General features: G+C 30.9%; 1 protein-coding gene across 2 annotated transcripts in view; it reads left to right on the top strand.

The window, feature by feature from the left end:
• Positions 1–20,033, top strand: part of LOC106058448 (YTH domain-containing protein 1-like) — a 37,603-nt gene that overhangs the window by 3,658 nt on the left and 13,912 nt on the right. For both annotated transcript variants that reach the window (XM_056029181.1, XM_056029180.1), the window contains exons 2-10: positions 11,864–11,950; positions 12,057–12,185; positions 13,210–13,398; positions 15,698–15,853; positions 16,359–16,507; positions 16,630–16,684; positions 17,178–17,295; positions 17,399–17,483; positions 17,794–17,981. In XM_056029181.1, coding sequence (XP_055885156.1) covers positions 11,864–11,950; positions 12,057–12,185; positions 13,210–13,398; positions 15,698–15,853; positions 16,359–16,507; positions 16,630–16,684; positions 17,178–17,295; positions 17,399–17,483; positions 17,794–17,981 — 1,156 coding nt within the window. The remainder of the gene's footprint in view (positions 1–11,863; positions 11,951–12,056; positions 12,186–13,209; positions 13,399–15,697; positions 15,854–16,358; positions 16,508–16,629; positions 16,685–17,177; positions 17,296–17,398; positions 17,484–17,793; positions 17,982–20,033) is intronic.

Below are 20,033 nucleotides of genomic sequence, written 5' to 3'. Positions count from 1 at the left end.
ACTTAATTTCTTTTCTTTTTTCTCTATCATTTAGAACAATCATTTCTAAACAGTAAGCATGCATTATTTCATAGTAATGATATAGGTTTATATGTTTCTTACCTTTTCAAAGGGGAGCACATAAATCCAAAAGTAAATCCTGTGTGTCTTTTTTTGCATACTTCATGACATTCACAAATGCACAAATTTCTTATAAAAACGAATTTCAAAAAAATATTGCTAATGAAGCTTCCACAAACATAGGTCTACCCATCAGTAAAAGGAAATATACCACAGATGTTGTATATATGGAGAAAATGAATAATGAACTTCAAAAATGCATTTTCAATAGAAAATCTGTTTTCCGCCATATATTATTATATATAGTAGCTTCTTATATTTTGGACACCCCATCGAATTCTCCTTCAATGAACGGGTCGCTTTTTTTGTTTGTAATTCATTTGTTTTTAAGTTTGGAGCTAAAAACGACGTTTCGGGATTGCGCATGTCCAATTTTAGATAAGTTCCGGTAATTTTGTTCCGTTTTTCCAAAGCAGATGGCAGTTTTTTAGATTCTCGGTAACCATCATGTATGTAAAGCTGTTGTTTTAACCTCCCCCGGCAATTCATACCCATATAAGGGATGAAGGCTATATTATGAGCCTGTTTGATCGTAGGCTGATGGGCATATCAAAATAAGCTTCCAAACATCTATCTTTAGTATTTAGAAAGACATTCCAATCACATTTATACTGTTAGCTGTTAAATAAAATTTAATAAGGGGGTGTACAACGAATAATAATGAATTCAGCTCATTCTCCTTCATTGGACACAGCAAAATCGTAATAAGAAATATTATTGGGATGAATAAATCTATGATTTTTTCAATGAATAAGCATGAACTGGATCGAGATATCTATAATATATAATTTATGAATGAAAGAAAAAGTGCGGGCTGCTAATTTGAAGCCATAGACCATGCCCACTGCATGTGATCACTCCAGATGAGCTGGCAGTGAGGAGAGGTATACACTTAAGCGTTTAGTGTCACAAACTATCAAACAGGCAGTGGAGGGAAGTGGGAGAGAGTCATGAAAAGAATTATAAGCATCTATGGGAGGGAGGGGGTGTTAATGTGTCACAAAACTAACATCCAAATTATGAAAACAAGAAGAGGGTCCTTGGATGGGAATTAAAAGAAAGACAGAGGAAATACATGTAGCCTAGTCGCCCTAGTTGAAAATATCATGTTTATTAAATTATAATAATTAATTTATAGATATATAATTTATATAGATTTATTTCTGTCTGTTTCTACACATAGATTACATAGGTATATAAATAATAAACGATATATATAATATATATATATATTATTAATATATTCTATATATAGAGTTAGAGAGAGAGTATATGAGGAAATAGACTATAAATACATATTGGCAATATTGCAAAAGTGAATCTACTTCTTTTAATACAATCTAAAAAAAATTAAGTAACACAGATATAATTTATTAGCAATTACATAGTGGTGTACAATGACAGTGCTCACTGTCCAAGTGAGGAGAAAGCCCAAAAACTGCGTTCAATATAGGAGCATGAAGTGACCCACTTTATTTTAAAATAATATCTTGACTATGAGTGGCAATTCAAAGCTATTTTATAGTCCTTTAGTTGCAGAATAAGAATCTGCTTTCAGTTTTTTTGTAAGTTAAACCTTCACCAAATAAGTTCCAAATAGTTCCAGTAAGTCGGTGTTCAGGTATAAGAATCTACTATATATAATATAGGATATAGATCTAAATTTAAATCTAGGGAGGTGAAAATAAAAATTATCTTTGAAAAAACAATTTTTCGTTAGTACATCATTAAAATACTTTAAAAGAACTTTCTAATGGTGTATAAATTATGACTATGTTTAACATTAAGAAAGTTATGATCTTTTTTGTGCCGTTTTGACCTAACATCGGTTGACATGGAGAAAGTGAAGTGAGAGCTTGTCGCTGGCTAGTAGATCTAGAGTAATCTAGACTAGTATTCGTAGTAAATTTCTAGCTCACAATTCTGATTTCATTTATATTTATGAACTTCAGTTGTTTAAAATGTAAATATTGATGAAATAAACAAAGGTAATTCTGCAGGATTTCAAGGGTCAGCCATCTTTGTTATTGTTTAGACTAATCTTGTATCTTGGGTTTTTGTTTGTTTTTATTTTTGAAGCTAAATAATATGCTAGATCTAGCTTTACCAGTATCATCTAGTCCTAATAAGTCTATTAATTAGACTCATAATCTAATTGCTAGAACTAGACTAATTACTATCTTAATATGACAAAGTTCTTAAAGGCAATAAAGGTCAATTAATTTTTGGTAATAAACTGTGCTGATATTTATTGTAGGCCTAGTTAAATTTAGATTCTCTATATCAGAATAATTCAGAATAGATATAGACAATATTTAACAATTAAAAAAGAAGACAGAACAATAAGAAACGTATTGTATTGACACCAAGTCAAAATTAAAAGAAAAAATAGCATTGCTTTGAAAACACAGAAGTAATGTTAATTCTTGGTATTTTTTAAGACACTATCTTGGGATTTCTTTGGAACATAAACAATAGCAAAATAGTAACAAAGAAGGCTGCCCCTTGAACTCCTGCAGAATTACCTAAACAAATTATCGGGTCTAGATCTACAAGAAATGTCAGAGAGGCGGGGACAAAATGGCAGCGTTGTGATGGCAGAAAATAACAAAATATTTAAAAATTGGGATCAAATCGCCTGAAACAATTTTTTTTCAAATGCGTTTTTTTTTTTAAAATTGCAAGGTAAAAAATCTTTCAAAAGTATTTAGATCTGTAGCTAATAATATCTGCTACAAGATTATAATTTCATTTTTGGTGACAAACAATATCTTCTATAAAAAAAAATAATAAAACCTGAAAAGTCCATTGAGGTCAATGTTATTATTTTTTTTCAAGTTTGTTCGATGTTGACAATAGATCGCTCTGAAAATTAGTAGGAATATAGCCAGATACATGTACTATTAGCAGGAAAAAAATCAACAGGGTACGACTTTTCTGTGATGAGTATCAGCAAAAATAAAAATGTATATATACTTTCAATGCAAAACATTTAAATAATTTTTTTTTTTTTTTCAAAAAATTGTTAAAGACAAAAATGTTCTCCATCATCAAAAGTAATCAAATTCACTCTTTTTAGCAATGATATCTTTATATATAGTGAGCATAATCGATTTAAAACAAAGACCTATGTAGCAGTAAGGAAAACTCTTGTAGGTACTTTGATTTTCCGGAATAGGTCGATTTTTTTTGGTTACCGGAAACTGGTGTTCCTCTGCGGCAGTATATAAGGCTGAGACAATGTGTGGTCTAGTATAATGTGGTTTTGTTCTCAAAATCATCCTTAATCTGATTAATTGTGCCCATTCCTTTCACATGGATAGGATATCAGTTAATTATTTAGATCGACATCAGCATGGTTCTATTGTTTTCATGGACATTTCATAGCGGTAAGTTGACTTCAAAATTTTTATGTTTTTTATCGCGTGTCGTCATTGGAACTAATTACTGCGTGTAGATTAACATTAGACCTAACTATTTTTATTAGTTTTATCTCAATAAGTTGTTGCCTTGATGGCCAGTCGTAAGCTCTAAGGACAGGGTATCGTTTTCGAGAACGAAGCGATCGCGACCATTTTATGGACATTTCATAGCGGTAAGTTGACTTCAAAATTTTTATGGAAACAATGATAACAATGGCCTATTGTATTTTTCTTACATTCCTTTTATTTCTAAATCCATCAACAGCGATCAATTCTTTGACCATCTATTAATTTAAAACTTTAGAAATATTATTTTGATGATAATATTTAACTTTTATGATGTTATTTTCTTTATTTATCTCGCAACAAGCCTGATATTCAATCGCGAACAAGGCCGTTAATTAAGAAATAATTTTAAAGCTAGATCTAGTTGCGAGATCATAACTCCGTTATAATTAAGCCTATTTAAAAATCTTTGCTTTAATTTAAATTGTAGATCTATACATATATATATAAATTTAGCAGTGGAATTAGATTTTAAATAGATCTAGGTCCAAAAAGACTGGATTCCTAAAAATCTTTAAATATAATTAAGATTAGATTGGATTACCAAGGACCCATATTCTAAATACATAATTTATTTATTTATTTATTTTTTTAAATTTTAGAATACTAGGTCTATTTAAAAGAATATTATTATTACATACTATGCTAGATCAGTAGCTAAGAAAATATTCTAAAATAACTTTTCTAAAATAAATCAAAATCTAATAAATTGTGTTAAATTATGAGTATATGATAATTAATTGAAAATCAAATTAAAGACAATTATTCAATTATAAATATTAATTTTTATTTTCACAGAAAACTTCATCATGGATGTAACTGGCTGTGGTGTGCCACTAGGTGGTGAGTGTGGTGACATGATAGTCAGATGGATGGCTGCCTGGTCGTGTGGTCTGCTCGCTGGATTGTCATTTGGATTTATCGATGGTCCCAGGTTCAAACCCTGCCCGCTCCCTCCCCCCGTCGTCCAGCCAGAGGTTTGGACTAGGAAGTAACTATCTTCAACTCTGAAGGAACATCTGCAACATGTAAAACAAACAAAACATACACTGATGATGCAGAGGCAGGGAGCAGTAGTGGTGTAGTTAAGTTGTATTGGATGATACACTAACTTTGACACCTGGCAGCATCGCAGAGCTCAAGAAGGAGATGTGGCTGCGGTGTGACATAATTGTCATACACACTAATGTGGCAGCAACAGACAGGGATGTAATTTAATACTTTAACAGATTCTGCCACTATCATTGAGGGCAAACAAAATAGTTCATATTGGAAAATTATTTTCGACCTGGTGACTTATTACATCTACCTACTGTTGCCACAGTTCTATAACCAAAAAAAGTTTTGTGCTAACTTCAATCTCAGGTTTCAAAATAATGAAAAGAACAACACAATTAAATTGATGCATTTGTGCTGAAAATTTTATTCATATATCTCTGAAAATTAAAAAATTACAGCCTTTTTAACAGAAAAAAAAAGTACTTTTTCTGTCTTTTTTTTTGACACGTGGTGCCTCGTCATGAAGTGTAAAATATTTTCTTGGACTTCTATGTATAATTTAAAGGTAAAATAAGTAGTAACAGGTAATCAAGCATCTCTGTTTAAAATTGTATTCAATTATCTCTTACGGTTCAAAAGTTAGTCTTTGAAATGTGAAAAAGTACTTCGTCGATCGTTTCTTTTTTACAAGTAACCTCACTTTAAAAAATAAAAAGAAAAATTCGTCAAAGTCTATCCCTTGTTTGAAAGTAAAATAAATATCAGGACATAATCATGCATTTCTGGTGAAATTTTCATGCAAATAACTCAAATAGTTTATAAGTTACAGCATTTTTATTGCAAAATTTCCCTTTTTCGGTAACGAAATATTTTTAATAATATAGGCAAAATTTTCGCCACTAAAATTGCTATAACTTCTGTTCTAATTAGCTTATAAACATAAATTAGGTATCAATAAACTCAGTTTAAAGAGCTCTATCTAACTATATCCGTTTCATTACAATATATTGAGTTGGAAATTTTTATCAAAGTACCTAAGTCTCTTGTCTCAAGTTTTTACGTCATTTTTTGGACACTGGAAGTTCCGGAATTTCACCTCCCTATTTAATAGATTTAACTGTCTTAAGTGTCTCTATTCTCTAAATATAGGCTAAATATTTTCCCATTCAAATAATTCAATTGTTATTGACATTGTACTTTGTCTGTGTCAGTATTGTTCTGACAGAACTGAGAAGTGATCCATTTATATTTGTTCATTTGAATTTTACTATAGAACTGTTATTAGCTACTTTGTCAAACTCAATGTATTGTAATGAAACTAATATAGTTCGAGCTTTCTGAACTGAGTTTAAGGGGGTCATCTACCTTGAAAACTTTTTTTTTTTGTTTTTAACATTTTAGGCTTTTTAATGTATTCAAATGATGTATTTGATCATAGGAACACATAATATGTCTTTAAAAAATATTTTTTTAATGAAATTCAACTTTTTTTCATTATAAGGGGGGGTCAAGGGATCAAATCATGTCATTTCTAAGAATGTGTTTCTGAAATAACCATTAAAGCTACAGTTCTGAAATTTGTAATATAGATAGACACCCTATTTCCTTACTGGATGACAATGAGACATTGTGAAAAATGTATATAGATTTTTTTATATAAATTTTTAAATTTTACCCTCTTCTGCGGACAGCGTTTTCAGCCATTGTAACCAATTAAAATGTCCTTTACTCTTTTCCTGTAAACATTTTATGACATTTTCTATTGTCATCCTGTGCTTAGACCATATTTAAACATGTATACCAAATATTATTATAATTGAACTGATAGTTTTTGAGAAAAGTGATTCTTAAGATCACATACCCATGTAAAATAGACATTTTGAGAAAAATCAAAATTAAAGTTTCAATGAGTGAGAAAAACAAGATATGTATGTATATTGTTCAAAAAGATGTTTTATTTAGCTCATGTAACATTTAAGAATAGAAGCAAACACAGAATTTATTAAAATATTGTTAAATTTTATTTTAGATAGCTTCCCCACACACACACACACCCCAGCGCAAAAAAAAAAATTCTCCCGAAGACATAATAAGTCCAATTTTTACTTTTCAGACATTAATGTAATCCCCAAAACAACTAAAATCAAGATAAAGTATCCCTTAATTATAAATACATGCAAATAATAAGTAAATAAATAGTTAAAATATAATTAATATGAATATGGTTGTGGTTTACACAAGAAGTTTTTCAAAGTTAAAAAAAAAATTACCTACACCAGTTCAAATAATTTGGAATCTAGTCTTTCTCAGGTTTCAGGCCTGCATTTTTTTCATAAGCACCTAATGTTATTTGTACTCATACTAGAGGTTTGATAAGAGTACACACAATATAAATCCAGTAAATAGAATGGCACCAGTATTTGAAAATAAATGCAACTTGTATATTTTAGGTGGCTGAATAATTGTAGAGTGCAGTGCCTTTATAGTAGATAGTCCTTCATTGTAATATGATATGGCTTTTTATATATAGCCATTGAGCTGTTAATGCACATATGTATGCTGTGCAGTATAAATGTTATAGATGGTAAGAAATGCTGATATAATGTGACATGGTGAGACTGTAGCTCATTGCATGTGTACAGCTACAACGACAGAAAAACTCTGGTCCTTATTTATGTTGAAACAGTAGCTGATGATAAAGTGGTTCACCAGGAACCATGCAGTGCTTGATGATGAATCTTGTAATGAAATAGGTAGAACTTTATAATGATGTAAGAGTCTTTGTAGCTGGAGGTGGTGGTCAACGACAGCATCCAACGAGAAAAGAATCCCAGGTTGTTAACATGATATAGATCCAGGTCTATAAAGTGGAAATTATTGCTATATTTGTGATAAGCAGCATGTGATGTGGTGATTGATTATGAAGTACTTCTATGTCATACTGCAGTATTTAGGCAGCTTTCAGTCAGGGTAGATGGTTGACGAGGTACTAGTATGTGGTGATGTTTTCTTCCAACAAGAGGAAGGGTCAGTGTACACTGCATGAGTTGTTTTGATCTGTTGATATAAAGAAAATGAAAATATAAATTAATATAGCCTATTATGAAAATATTCAAATGATAAATATAGCATTAGTGTTATTTACTCAATATATAATCAAGAACTAAAAAGAATGATAGAAAAAATGAATGGACAAAACTTTTTATTTCTTACCTACAATTCCCAATGTGTGTAGATCTAATGTGAGTAATGTCTATATCCTTGTAACAGATTAGGTAGATCATTACTTCTAATTGTAGTCAGGAGAACCTGAGACTGGAAAAAAAAGGAAAAAAATTATTGTATGTATGCCATTGTAGCCCAGTAAAATTTAGATCTAGAAATCTAGTAAATAAATCTACACTAGCAGGACTGACTCATTTATTCACTACTCAGACTATTTATTCTTGAGTCATCAAAGTTATTTTAGATCTAGAATTAGAAAAAGCAACAACTAGATCTAGACTATATTAGATGTCTAGAATGTCTAGATCTAATATCTATTCTAGAATCTTATCTTCTCTTCTGCAGTGGATACGATCTTACTGCTCGTGAAATGGAGATCTAGATCTAGACTAAAGTAGACAAGATAGATGATAGAGATAGACCTATATTATTCCCATTATATAGACCCATTATTCTAACATATTCTAGATAAGTCTATGACAAAGACTAGAAGTGTAAATATGTTGATAAATGTACAAAATGTCTTATATAACTTTATACTGTGTTAACTTTAGGATTGCTGCATTTTGTATATGTAATGTGCTTGAATTATTTAATTTTAGTCTTTCCTGAGTATATTTCTTGATATTTAGAAAAATACACATTTGCCAATCAAAATACACATTTCCAAATCTGATAATACATATTTTCCTTTTGGAATGTAGGCATCTCTGCTATATGTTGCTGGTAGACACATTAGTTTATGTTTATATTGTTGTGATTCAATAAAACCCATGGAAAGATAAGTAACTGCATCTGGGCAAGTTTTTGCCCTCCCCCACATTATTAATGTTTTCATTTTTAAATAAACATTATAATATGATTCTATTTAAAAGTTAGCCTTAACATTATTAAAAATTAACATTTACATATGAAGATATTAACATATTTTTTTTTATCTGGTATATTGTTGTGATACAATAAGTAGAACAATAAAGGCAATAACATGCTTATTTATCCACACAAAAAAAAATTATGTTTATAATATCAAAAATAGACACCTTATGCTTGCTGTTAAAAAATATTGTAAAAAGGGGGAACTCCCATACACAGCAAAAAAAAGATCTCTAACATTGTTTATAATTTTAAATTAGAAAAAAATTAATTATAAATACTTTGCTAGTGATAATTTGCAAGAATTTTTTTTTTTTTCATTTTGTTGGTGCCTCTCATTTTCGCCCACATTGAAGACCACTTGTCTAGATTTATATAGATTGGAAACATAACAAATAGTTCGCATGACAACTGGTTAACAAACAATGCCAAATAAATGGTTCACATGGCAAATCGTTCATAGACATATTGTTCACTTGATATGTTTAGTAACATATCATTAATATTCTAATTGTATGTTTAATTATTTGTTAAATAAAAGGGATCGATACATTATATAACTTTTGTTGCTATTATTTCACATTCATTAGGCACTATTGGTAGAAGTTTTGGGGGCTGGATAGCTCAGGATGTAGCCCGCAGGCCAGAGTTTGAGCATCATTGCAAAATAAAATCATTTTAAATGTAGGCAAATGTGCAACAGATTGTCTATTTGAGAAAAAGATACCATTTCCACCTATCTCTCTGGAGTAGATCTAGATTTCTAGATCTACTCATGATTATTAGCATTGTATAATACATATATGATCAGTATTCGTGAACTTAATCATTGCACAAAGTTTCAGTCTTATAAGAACAGAATTGTATCAATAGTCTACTTCTCACCTTTGCATTTGTCATCATTCTTTTCCCTTTTTGATTTAAAGTTCTTTAATAATTTTTACTTAAGATGCTTTTCCATTTTAAAATACTTTTTTCGCCAATATAAAAAGCAAGAAGTTTTTGTTTTGTTTTTTATTCATTTTGATTTCAAATTCTATTTCTGTATTATTATCAGTTAGCCAGTTATTGCCCGCAAAATGCTTGTCACTGATAAAGTGTATTAGAAAGGATTAAACAAAATAATAATGTTATAAGTAAAGTGAATGTAAAAATAGTATGAATGGAGCTATTTATTAGCTTATTGACCTAAATCCAATTTTTTAATCAAAACATTTGCTTATGTATATATATTTAGTTCTACATCTAGAGTCTAGATATTATAATAATAGATGTAGATCTACTATTATAATACATCAATGTAGATCTAAATGTACATTTATGAAATTGTGTCTAATCATGATCTCTTATAATAGGCCTACTTAATAACTTACTTACTTAGATCTATAAGAAGTAGATGGTTTACCCAAGCAAAGAATAATTTTGTATAAATCTAATTGTTAAAAAATTATTTTAATTTTATGTAGATCTAGTCCTCTTTGAATGCCCTTCCTAATCCACCTTAGGCAGACCCTACTTCCACTACAGCCCAACATAACCAACACCCTGTACGGCAGTGCTGAACAACAAAAGATAACAGCACACTATTTTTCCTTGGCACACTATGCAAAAGAGCTCAGCAGCAAAAAGCTGGCTAGAAGAAGAAGAAGAATGTAAATTTAGATCTAAAATATAAGAAATATATTAATGCCTTAGTAGCCTAGTCAATGACTAAACACTGAACTCGTGTTGACCTACATCCAACAAAATCCAAAATGAAGACTTGAAAGGTTTCTGTTCTGCGCATGCCTGACCTTTTGGTAGTGTCTAATGGAAGAAAATGGCGATATCCTTAATAGCTATTAAATGTATGTCAAGACGGATAAAGTCACAGCATTAGGGAACGAATTTATGTAAAATGCTTTTGAAGCACAAATTTGAATGTTAATTTTATTAAAATATGAAATGAATGGACTACATTTTGTATGTTCATGTGTTAAAGTATCGAACTATCTTTGCTAAGAGTAGATATAGCCTTTGAGAGATGTTCTGTTTTGTGCATGCATGACCTTTCAGTATTGTCAAAGGAAAGAAGTGCCAGATAACATGAATTGGGCTATTGAAATGTACAACTATACATCTAAATTTGAATCTGATTCTCCTTATATTAAAAACCTCAGAACAGCACTTACAAAGCTCAACCACAACAGCAAAAAAACTGTTATTCAATGGATACCAGCTCACATACAACTAGCAGGAAATGAGAAGGCTGACACACTCGCCAAGAGTGGGAGAACAAACTCACAAGTAAACTCTGCACTCTATCCAGAAGAAATGAAGAAATTAATTGTAGATAAAATAAATGAGAAATGGACGAGCTCCCATCCAAATCACAAGAAAGATGATGCTTACTATAAGCTATCCCGACAAGACCAACGTCTAATCTTTCGACTCAGGACCGGACACAACAGAATGTGACAACACATGTTCCAGAAGCTCAAAATTGGAACCAGTGAAATCTGCCCATGTGGAGTATCACCAGAAAATGCCGACCACGTCCTCCAAAACTGCTCTCTCTACCAAGAGGCCCGTATAAGACATTGGCCCCAAATCACCCCAATAGAAAGAAAGCTATATGGAGAGCTCCCTGATTTGGAAACCACTGCGCAGTTCATCTCATGTATTGGTCTAGTCATATGAACACTCCAACATAACAATGAGAACGATGAAGAAGAAGAAATCTAAATTTGCAGCTATAAGGAACAAATTTATGTAAAAATGCTTTTGAAAGTTAATTTGATTAGATAATTAAATTAAATTGAATATTTTGTATTTTCATCTGTTAAAGTGTAGTTCTTAGAATTAGATCTAGATGTAGCCGTCGTGAGATTCTATGCTCTTCGCATGCATGACCTAGATACATGAAAATGTAATACTTTCATAGAGTTGGGCAACTTTTTTAAGTCTGAAGTCTTTTTAAACTTAAGTTTGTTTTAAGGCTACTTTACATGGGTTAGTTTTCCTGTTAGTATCCAAGAAACATTTATGCCAAGTTTATCAAGATTGGTCAAATGGTTTAGATTTTTATTTGGGACATACCTTACTTTCTGCTTTATAGTATAGATAATGAGAAATGAAACCTTATTAACAACAGAAAATCTAAAATGTCTTTTCAACAGGTGTGGAAGGTGAAAATGTTCTTGATGATATCTTAGATGATTGTCATGATGCTGATGACTTTTCTTCTGAAATGAATGAAGAAACAGGTTAATATTGCATTGCACTTCTATTATAGAGAACAGTAGTCAGATTTTTTTTTTATGTTCTTTAAGATTACAATGATTTAAAAGGTCTTATTTTCAATCTTCTTAGAAACCATGTTGAGAACTTTTCATAGAGGTCTAAAAAGGCCATCTTCTTCAACAAATCCTCATATGGATGCAAGGGCTAAGACACTAAAATTGTTGACACCTCAGGGAAGCCAGAATGGAGGCACCCAAGGCAAGACTTTTTAACCAACAATCTCCTTAAATGGGTTACTTGACATTTCCAATGAAATAATCTTAATTCATAGTTCACAGCCCTCCATTGTGATTGTGACATATTAGAAAAAAAACAATATATTTTAAGTAAGGATTTACAATTTCTTAAAGGGAAACACTGTTGGTTTTGACAATCGTTGATATAATATGTGTTTTGGTTTACAGAAAATAAATATATTATTCTTATTTTTTTATTTTCAATAATAACTTAGTAATTGATGTTTTTCTGATGTAATTTTTCTGCGCATCCAAAATGGTCATACCAACCTATTATATAATCTATTGACTTACTGTATAACGGAAAACCATACAGTAAAGTTTACAATCTTGTAAAAGAAATAGATCTAGGTCTATGTAGTTAGATCTAGATCTTGTAAGCAAAGAAAAAAATCTGTGTTAAGAGTAGATCTACATGTTTGACTAACCTCGTCTTAAACTGACTAGTTTGTTAGAGTCAGTCAGACACACAATCTATTTACTTTTTGGGATAGGGAGGGTAGTAGATGAAAATGTTACTTTTTTCTCGAGTTAGTTATCCTAATGCTTTTATATCTATATATATGGTAACATTCCTATTTGCTATGGTAACAATCCTGACCCTTGTTATTTAAAGTAATTTTTTTTTGAGTGCATCATTTCATAATTTCATCATCTACTAATTGTGATTGAGTGTGTTACATATGAAATATAAGTAACTGTCTGGGAGATAAGAGAAATAACTTGTGTATTGTATTACATAGATAAATAATAATTTTTCTGTAATAAAATAAGCAAATTAATCATTTTATCTGGTATTCAATTTTAAGGAGTGAGCATCATGTATGTGAATCAACTTGTGTATTATTTTGACAAACTGTGGGCACTTATGCAAAGATTGTAATGAAATTTCAAATGAAATAATTTGTTTATTTATTATTGACATACTAATAATACCACTTATTGGATTATTTATATTTTTTAAATTTGAAAATCATCTTCATTAGAACCAGAAGAATCTGAGGATGATGAAGAAGAAGAAGACGATGATGAGGAAGAAGATGATGAAGAGGATGAGGAAGATGATGGTGATGAGGAGGAGGAAGAAGAAGAGGAAGATGAAGAGGAGGAAGCTGAAGTAGCCCATGAAGAAAAGTTAAATATTAGTATAAACCTAGAAGATACTAATCAATTAGGTAAGAAGTTTTTTAAAAAAAGGAATAGATTAAATAGTTTATGTAATAAAATTTCATGCTAGGGAGATTACTTTTTATGTTAAATATACCTCTAAGGATAGAATCATAAGGTATGAAAGTTTACAAGTGAAATTAGTTCTAAAATTATATTAACTCTGTTTGAGTTAGTCAAAAATTGATCTATTGGACTCCTGACCACAGTCAAGAATAAAACAAATTAACATAATTATATTCTTTTATGATGTACTCACCAATGCGTAACCTTTTTCAAGTTTAGAAACTGTAAAAGAGTAATACCTAAGGTAACCAGGGGATTATTTTTTTCTTTTTAAAAGATATCTCACTCTGTTTGTTATTAGGGAAAAACTTTGAACATGTTATTTTTTCCACACCCATTCTCAGATAAAGTTGAAACATTTCACAATTATTTATTGCACCTAACAAAACATGATAAAATTTGACCTGGATAAGCCGAAAGACTCCCAAACTGCTGCCAAATTTATTGCAAAAGTTGGAGGACGCATTGCAGCGCTAAATATGTCCAGGATATCAACACACACACAATGAACCTCACTACCTTAAAGCATAGAAAACTACCACAGTAAAAGACAAAAACAATGAATATCTCACTGAGGTAAAAGTTGCAATGAGAAGATAAACTGAACACTGTTGCAGTTGTACAACTTTGAAATCTCAGGTGATCCTGAATTACTAAATAATAGTCCCTGCAGTATCCAAAATCGACAAATATCCTATTCTTTGCTTGGGAGTAGCATCAGCTGTGAAAGCACTGAAAAGGGGAGTGAACAACATTCCTGTTGAACTTATAAAGGCCATGTTAAACCCACTTTTAAAGATTTGCAATTAGAGGAATAGCCCAAGCCCTGGACCTACTCACTCATCATCACTCTTCCAAAGAAAGACAACTTTTAATAACTACCATACCATTAGCCTTATAAGCCATCCCACCAAAGTCCTGTATAAATTATATTTAATCAATAGCAGACAAAATTATTGTGACTACCCGCGTGTATCACTTGTATGTGTGGCTTGTTTGGTGTCTAGGGGATGATTGTTTGAGTGTGCAATATGCTGGGTCATCAAAGATATCAGAAGCAGGCACACAACAAACAGACAATAGAGAAAGATACAATACTTAATAATTTGCCAGATGCTTATTTACATTAAATAAAAGGGGAGGGGATTGCATCATATTTCTTAGTAATATTTAATCATCACTCTTAGCACATGTATGAGAGAGTGTGTGTCACTTTGTCTTCCAACTTATCTGAGAGTCCTGTCAACGTTGTAGCTGGCTGTGCTCCTGGTGGAGGGCTTTCAGCTGGAGGTGGTGCTCTAGAGGGTGGCCAGTGAATAAGAATAAGTAAGAACAATGAATGGAATCTGTAAAGGAACGCCCCTCAACGTTCAAATAAAATGGAGTGACTGCTCCTGATTGAAGAAGTTTGATACTTATTAGCCTCTTGGCCTTTTAAGTTTGAGACTTATATGCCTCTTGGCCAGAAATAGGGATGGGGCAAGAAAGCATGCGATAGGTCAAGATAGATAATGTGACATCCAGTCAAGATGCTAGTGATAGTCAAGAGGCGTGTTGTCATGGATTATCTTCTTGATAAAAGATAAAAAAGTGTAGGGGTGGAGAAAAGAGTATGTCAAAGAATGAAGCTTTCCGGAAGTGCGGGATGGGGTAGGTTTACCGGGCAGTGACTAGGTGGTGTCAATGATGGTGTTGAATAAGGGAAAGAAATTGTACTTGACTGACGTGATGGTATAAGTTGAATTAGTCCCCTTTATAGGTCGCTGCTTTAAAGCTTGAAACTAACAATGATTACTATAAAACCTTCTATTTTCATTAGCACTTCACTGGCACAATGGTTAGTACATTGGCTGTGTTTGAATTCAGGTTGTTGTTTTTTTATACATATATGCATTTAAAAAGCAATCACAGAAACATTTAATACAGATACCCCCTTCTTTCTCCCTTCATCTGTTTCCCAACTGGTCCAGACAAGTGATAGGATCATAGTGTATTGAGAAATCTAAAAGCATGAAATAGTGCTAAACAAAAACAATTGGTAAAAATATTTCTAATTGCACAGATTTATTATTGTTAGTCTAGATATATTACAAATTTAATTAAATGACTGATCCAAACTAATTGATACAACTACACTTAATATAAGCTTAGATTTTTTAAATTGTATTTTTTTTATTTTTCTTGTATTTCTTGTATTCATTTTTATGTCAATCAGCTTTCTATACATTCTTTTTTAATCAGACAAGTCAAAACGGAAATCACAACGAGGTATCTCTCCTATTGAGTGGGATAGGAGAAGTGAGGGTGCTAAGAACAAACCTAGAGAAGGAAGTCCTGGTGATGCTGGGGATCACTCATCAAAAGAGTCTAGAAACAGAGACAGAGAGGATGAAAGACGTTAGTTGTTTAAATATGTCTATTAGATAAATATAAACTAGCAGAGACTATTTATTCCTTCAGTTACGCTTTCAAATATTGCTTAATTAATTTCTGCCACTGGTCATTTGTTAGTTGCTGTGTCCTTTTTTTACAGAACCAAAAAGCTATAAAAATACAAATTGATGACATTGCAATTAAATAATCTCTTTAATGCATCAAAATCAAATTTTGTACAATTATTTACCTGTCTGACTGATTCTGGTCATTTAAGTTTTGAAATCAGATCCAAAATTAGACTTTTCAGGAAAAAAGGGCTCATTATAAAATGGCATTGTCTTTTTCTTTACAATTGATATTTCAAATGAGGACAAATTTCAACTATGGCAGGTAGTCACATGTATTTCAATGTAAGACACATTTCCTTATTAATTGTTTTTATATTGCGTAAACAGCTCAACAAAATTATTCAGAACTCATGTATACAATCCCACTTCTTAAAGCTTGATATTTATTCTAAATATAGATTATTGGTCCAAATTAAAATACCTAATGCGAGGAGCAAGATTTTTCTTAGTAAAGAGTAACAATCATGAAAATGTTGCTTTAGCTAAAGCTAAAGGTGTTTGGTCAACCCCTCCACAGAATGAAGCTAGATTCAACCAAGCTTTTAGGGTAAAGTGTTTTTTATTGTCAATCTTTATACTTGACTGTCTTATTAGCTCTAGCGCTAATTTATTTTCTAGCAAGTTAGGTGTTTCAACATGTTTCAAGTGAATATTTGAATTTTGTTTCAGGAATGTGACAATGTAATACTTATATTTTCTGTGAAAGAAAGTGGAAAGTTCCAAGGTTTGTTTGTTTGTTTTGTGACCTGACCAATGACATAAATATATATGTGTGTGTGTATCCAGGCCAATATGTGTATGTTTAATTGTACATTATAATGTTTTCATTTCCTTTTTTTTTTATTGTAAGACATAAACATGGTTGAAACATATGCATTTTATATAAGCATATATTTCTAATTTAAAAAATGTTACATAAACATTTGAGGATGTATGTGGACTAAATTCTGAAAGATGTTTAGTCCACTCCACTGTATAAGGCAAAACAATTGTATTTTATTATTACGGGTTTGACCTTTATCATAAACTATTATTTTATTATTAAAATTACATGTAGAGTAAAAATCAAAATATCTTTGAAAACTTCTAAATTCTTATTTTAAGAACTTAAATACATTATACTCTTATTGAAGTAATAGATGCAGATTTTAATTAACAGTAAAGTTCTGATCATTAGTCCAATTCAGAATGAATTTTTTTATTATTATACAATTTAGGATTTGCACGTCTGTCAGAAGAATCAACTAAGGACCATCCACCTATTCGTTGGGTTTTGCCCCCTGGCATGACATCAAGAGCATTAAGTGGCGTGTTTCGACTTGATTGGATCACAAGGTACTTAACTAGGAAATGTCCTTGTGAAAAATATACCAAAAATTCTTAGAATAAAAAAGATGATACCATTAATAAAATAATAATATAATATTCTTCTGTTTAGGAGAGATTTGGATTTTCAAAAGACCAATCATTTATTCAATGCCTGGAATGACAATAAAAGAGTGAAGATTGGAAGAGATGGTCAAGTAAATATACTATGAAATTTTAAGAGTTGAAATGTCTGTTTTTTTTTAAACTAAAAGCAAGCTTTAAAAAGTTAAAAGATCGGATCTGCTATTGAAGCTTAGTTTTATCTCTTAAATGATCTATTTAGTATGTTTAGAACAAGCTTAAAAAGTAATGAAATTTACCTAAATATTGTGCTTTTTCAAAGTAGTTCAATTTCCCTTAAATACTGGTAGGAAAATATTTTCCTATTTTTAATTTATTTAATAACCATATGAAAAAGAAATGATTTATTTTCATTTTTTTAAATTTACTTCTTATTGTCCCCAGGAAATTGAACCCAGATGTGGAGAAAGTCTTTGTAAACTTTTCCCAGCAGATGAGAATCTTGATATCACAGATATTGTTCACAAATCAAGGAAAGGCAGTATTCGTCCTGACAGAGATCTCAGGGAACGAGCCCCTCGTATTATGGGTTCAAGGAGGCCTCCAATACCTGTCGGGTCTGAATTTGCCAGGTTAGGAGCCTGATAAGCTGGTTTCTACCTGTCGTGATGAACTGTTGTCCAAATAAAAAGATTATGGCCACATCTCACCTTGGGCTCTAAAGCCAGTCTTTGCAGCAAACATTTTGCTGTCATTTATCCACAGAGGATCAGTGCTAATAAGAAATCTTCAATGCAGTTGCGCAAAGTGTAGTTTTATTAGTTGTTTGAAATCTCAGTTTAATTCAAGATACATGATAAAAGCCACATTTTTTAATGCTTCAGAAAATTCTTAGTAAAATGATAGCTTTTAACAGTAATTTCAATAATAATATAAATGACATGTAGTCATTAAGTTAGTAGTGTAAATCTCTTCTTTAAAAAAAGGGAACAGAAATATTTTAAATCTAACTTAGCTCAGTAATCTAATAATTTAACATGTCCTTGTCAAAAGGTTTAAGGGCCTCTTTCAAGGACTGATTGGACTTTGCAGAAATCTCATTTCCAAAGGATAATTTTCAAATTATATTTCTCAATAAAATGGAACTCGTCTGAATTCATTGATGGATTTATACCAATTATGTGTCTGCAATTTATGTGGATAATCTGTGGCTCGAGTAATATATTTGGACGCTTATCAAGGACTTTATTTTTTTCCCCTGCCTATGAAAGGGGCAAATGTGTAACCAATGCAGATTGTGCATTCCTCCATAATACAGAAATGACTTCTGTATGAAATATTTATGTATCACACCGTGGTTTGTTGTGCACCAGGCTAAGCTTTTGTTTCAATGTTATTTGCTAGCATTTGTCAACAGTGACTTTTTTTTATACTTTTTATGGTTAAGGTTATTTTTTAAGAATCAGAAATCTAAAATATAAATTTTAAAAAAAAGGACTTGTTTATTTGGAAACCACCAAATGGATGTTTCTGTCACTGGAGTAAAATGAAAGACTTAATTTTTTTTTATATATTTACATAAGTAATCATCATGAAGAGGATATTATCTATTACAAAACACAATTATTATCAGGACTTTCATTACGTTTAGTGTGATAATTTATAAGTGATAGTGATGTATTAAAAATGGCCTGTGCTGATTCTGGACTGAAATTATGGACACAAATCCTTTGAGAATTTTTTTTCTAACTGGACTTTCTATAAGCATAGGTCAAAGTGAGGACTGAAATGTAAAAAAAAATGCAGATATATACACCCAAAGAAGTAGAATTGTTATAAAAATGGACACTCAGAATTTAAATTAGTGTTCTGGGGATGATTTCATTCATGATAATGGACTGATAATTTAATTCTGACTGAATATGGAGTAATTTCAAGTTCATACATGGATGGTTTGCTTAGCGCTGTGGTATGATTATTGTTTGTTCTGCTTTAACTTTCGTTCTGTTCTATCCTTTTTTTTTTAAATCCAAATTATGGCACTTCATCAGTATTGCATCATGTTTACTTTGTTGCTTTCCATTTGACCAACATTTCCCATTCAGCTTTTGTTTTCCTACCAAATAACACCATCAGTATTCTTCACAGACACTACCATTTCATCCACGGTGACTCTTGTAGTCATTTTATCTATTAGATAAATATCATTTCAAAATGAAGATGCTTTTGTTATTTACATTCATGACATTCATTTTATTACAGCCTTTACTTGGGAACTGTAACTTGGACTTATAAACTGAAAATAATTTGCTCTTTTATAAATAATAGTTTCTTAAAGTACAAAAACTTGAAGTTATTTAAATCTTATCAAAATAAATGTTAACTAAGCTTTTATATTTATGCACTAAAACAAATTCCTAGTACAAGAAAATTGATTTGACATAATGTTAATACAAATCTGCAGAGCTAATATATATATTTTATACATATCATATATAATTATGGTATATTACATACTTTTTATTGCATAGTTATTAATTGATAAAATAATTTCTATTTAAGTGTAGAAGACCCATACATTTTTTGAAGTTATAGTTTCCTGGTACTAAATTTTTTTAAAATTTGGATTCCCAGGTCTAAATTACACTTTTTTTTTTGTCAATGGGAAAGTACAATTTATAACA

Source organism: Biomphalaria glabrata, chromosome 5 (assembly GCF_947242115.1).
Source record: "Biomphalaria glabrata chromosome 5, xgBioGlab47.1, whole genome shotgun sequence".
Lineage (NCBI taxonomy): Eukaryota > Metazoa > Mollusca > Gastropoda > Planorbidae > Biomphalaria > Biomphalaria glabrata.
The sequence above is the reverse complement of the archived record's forward strand: the minus strand, read 5'-3'. Positions and strand labels throughout refer to the sequence as shown.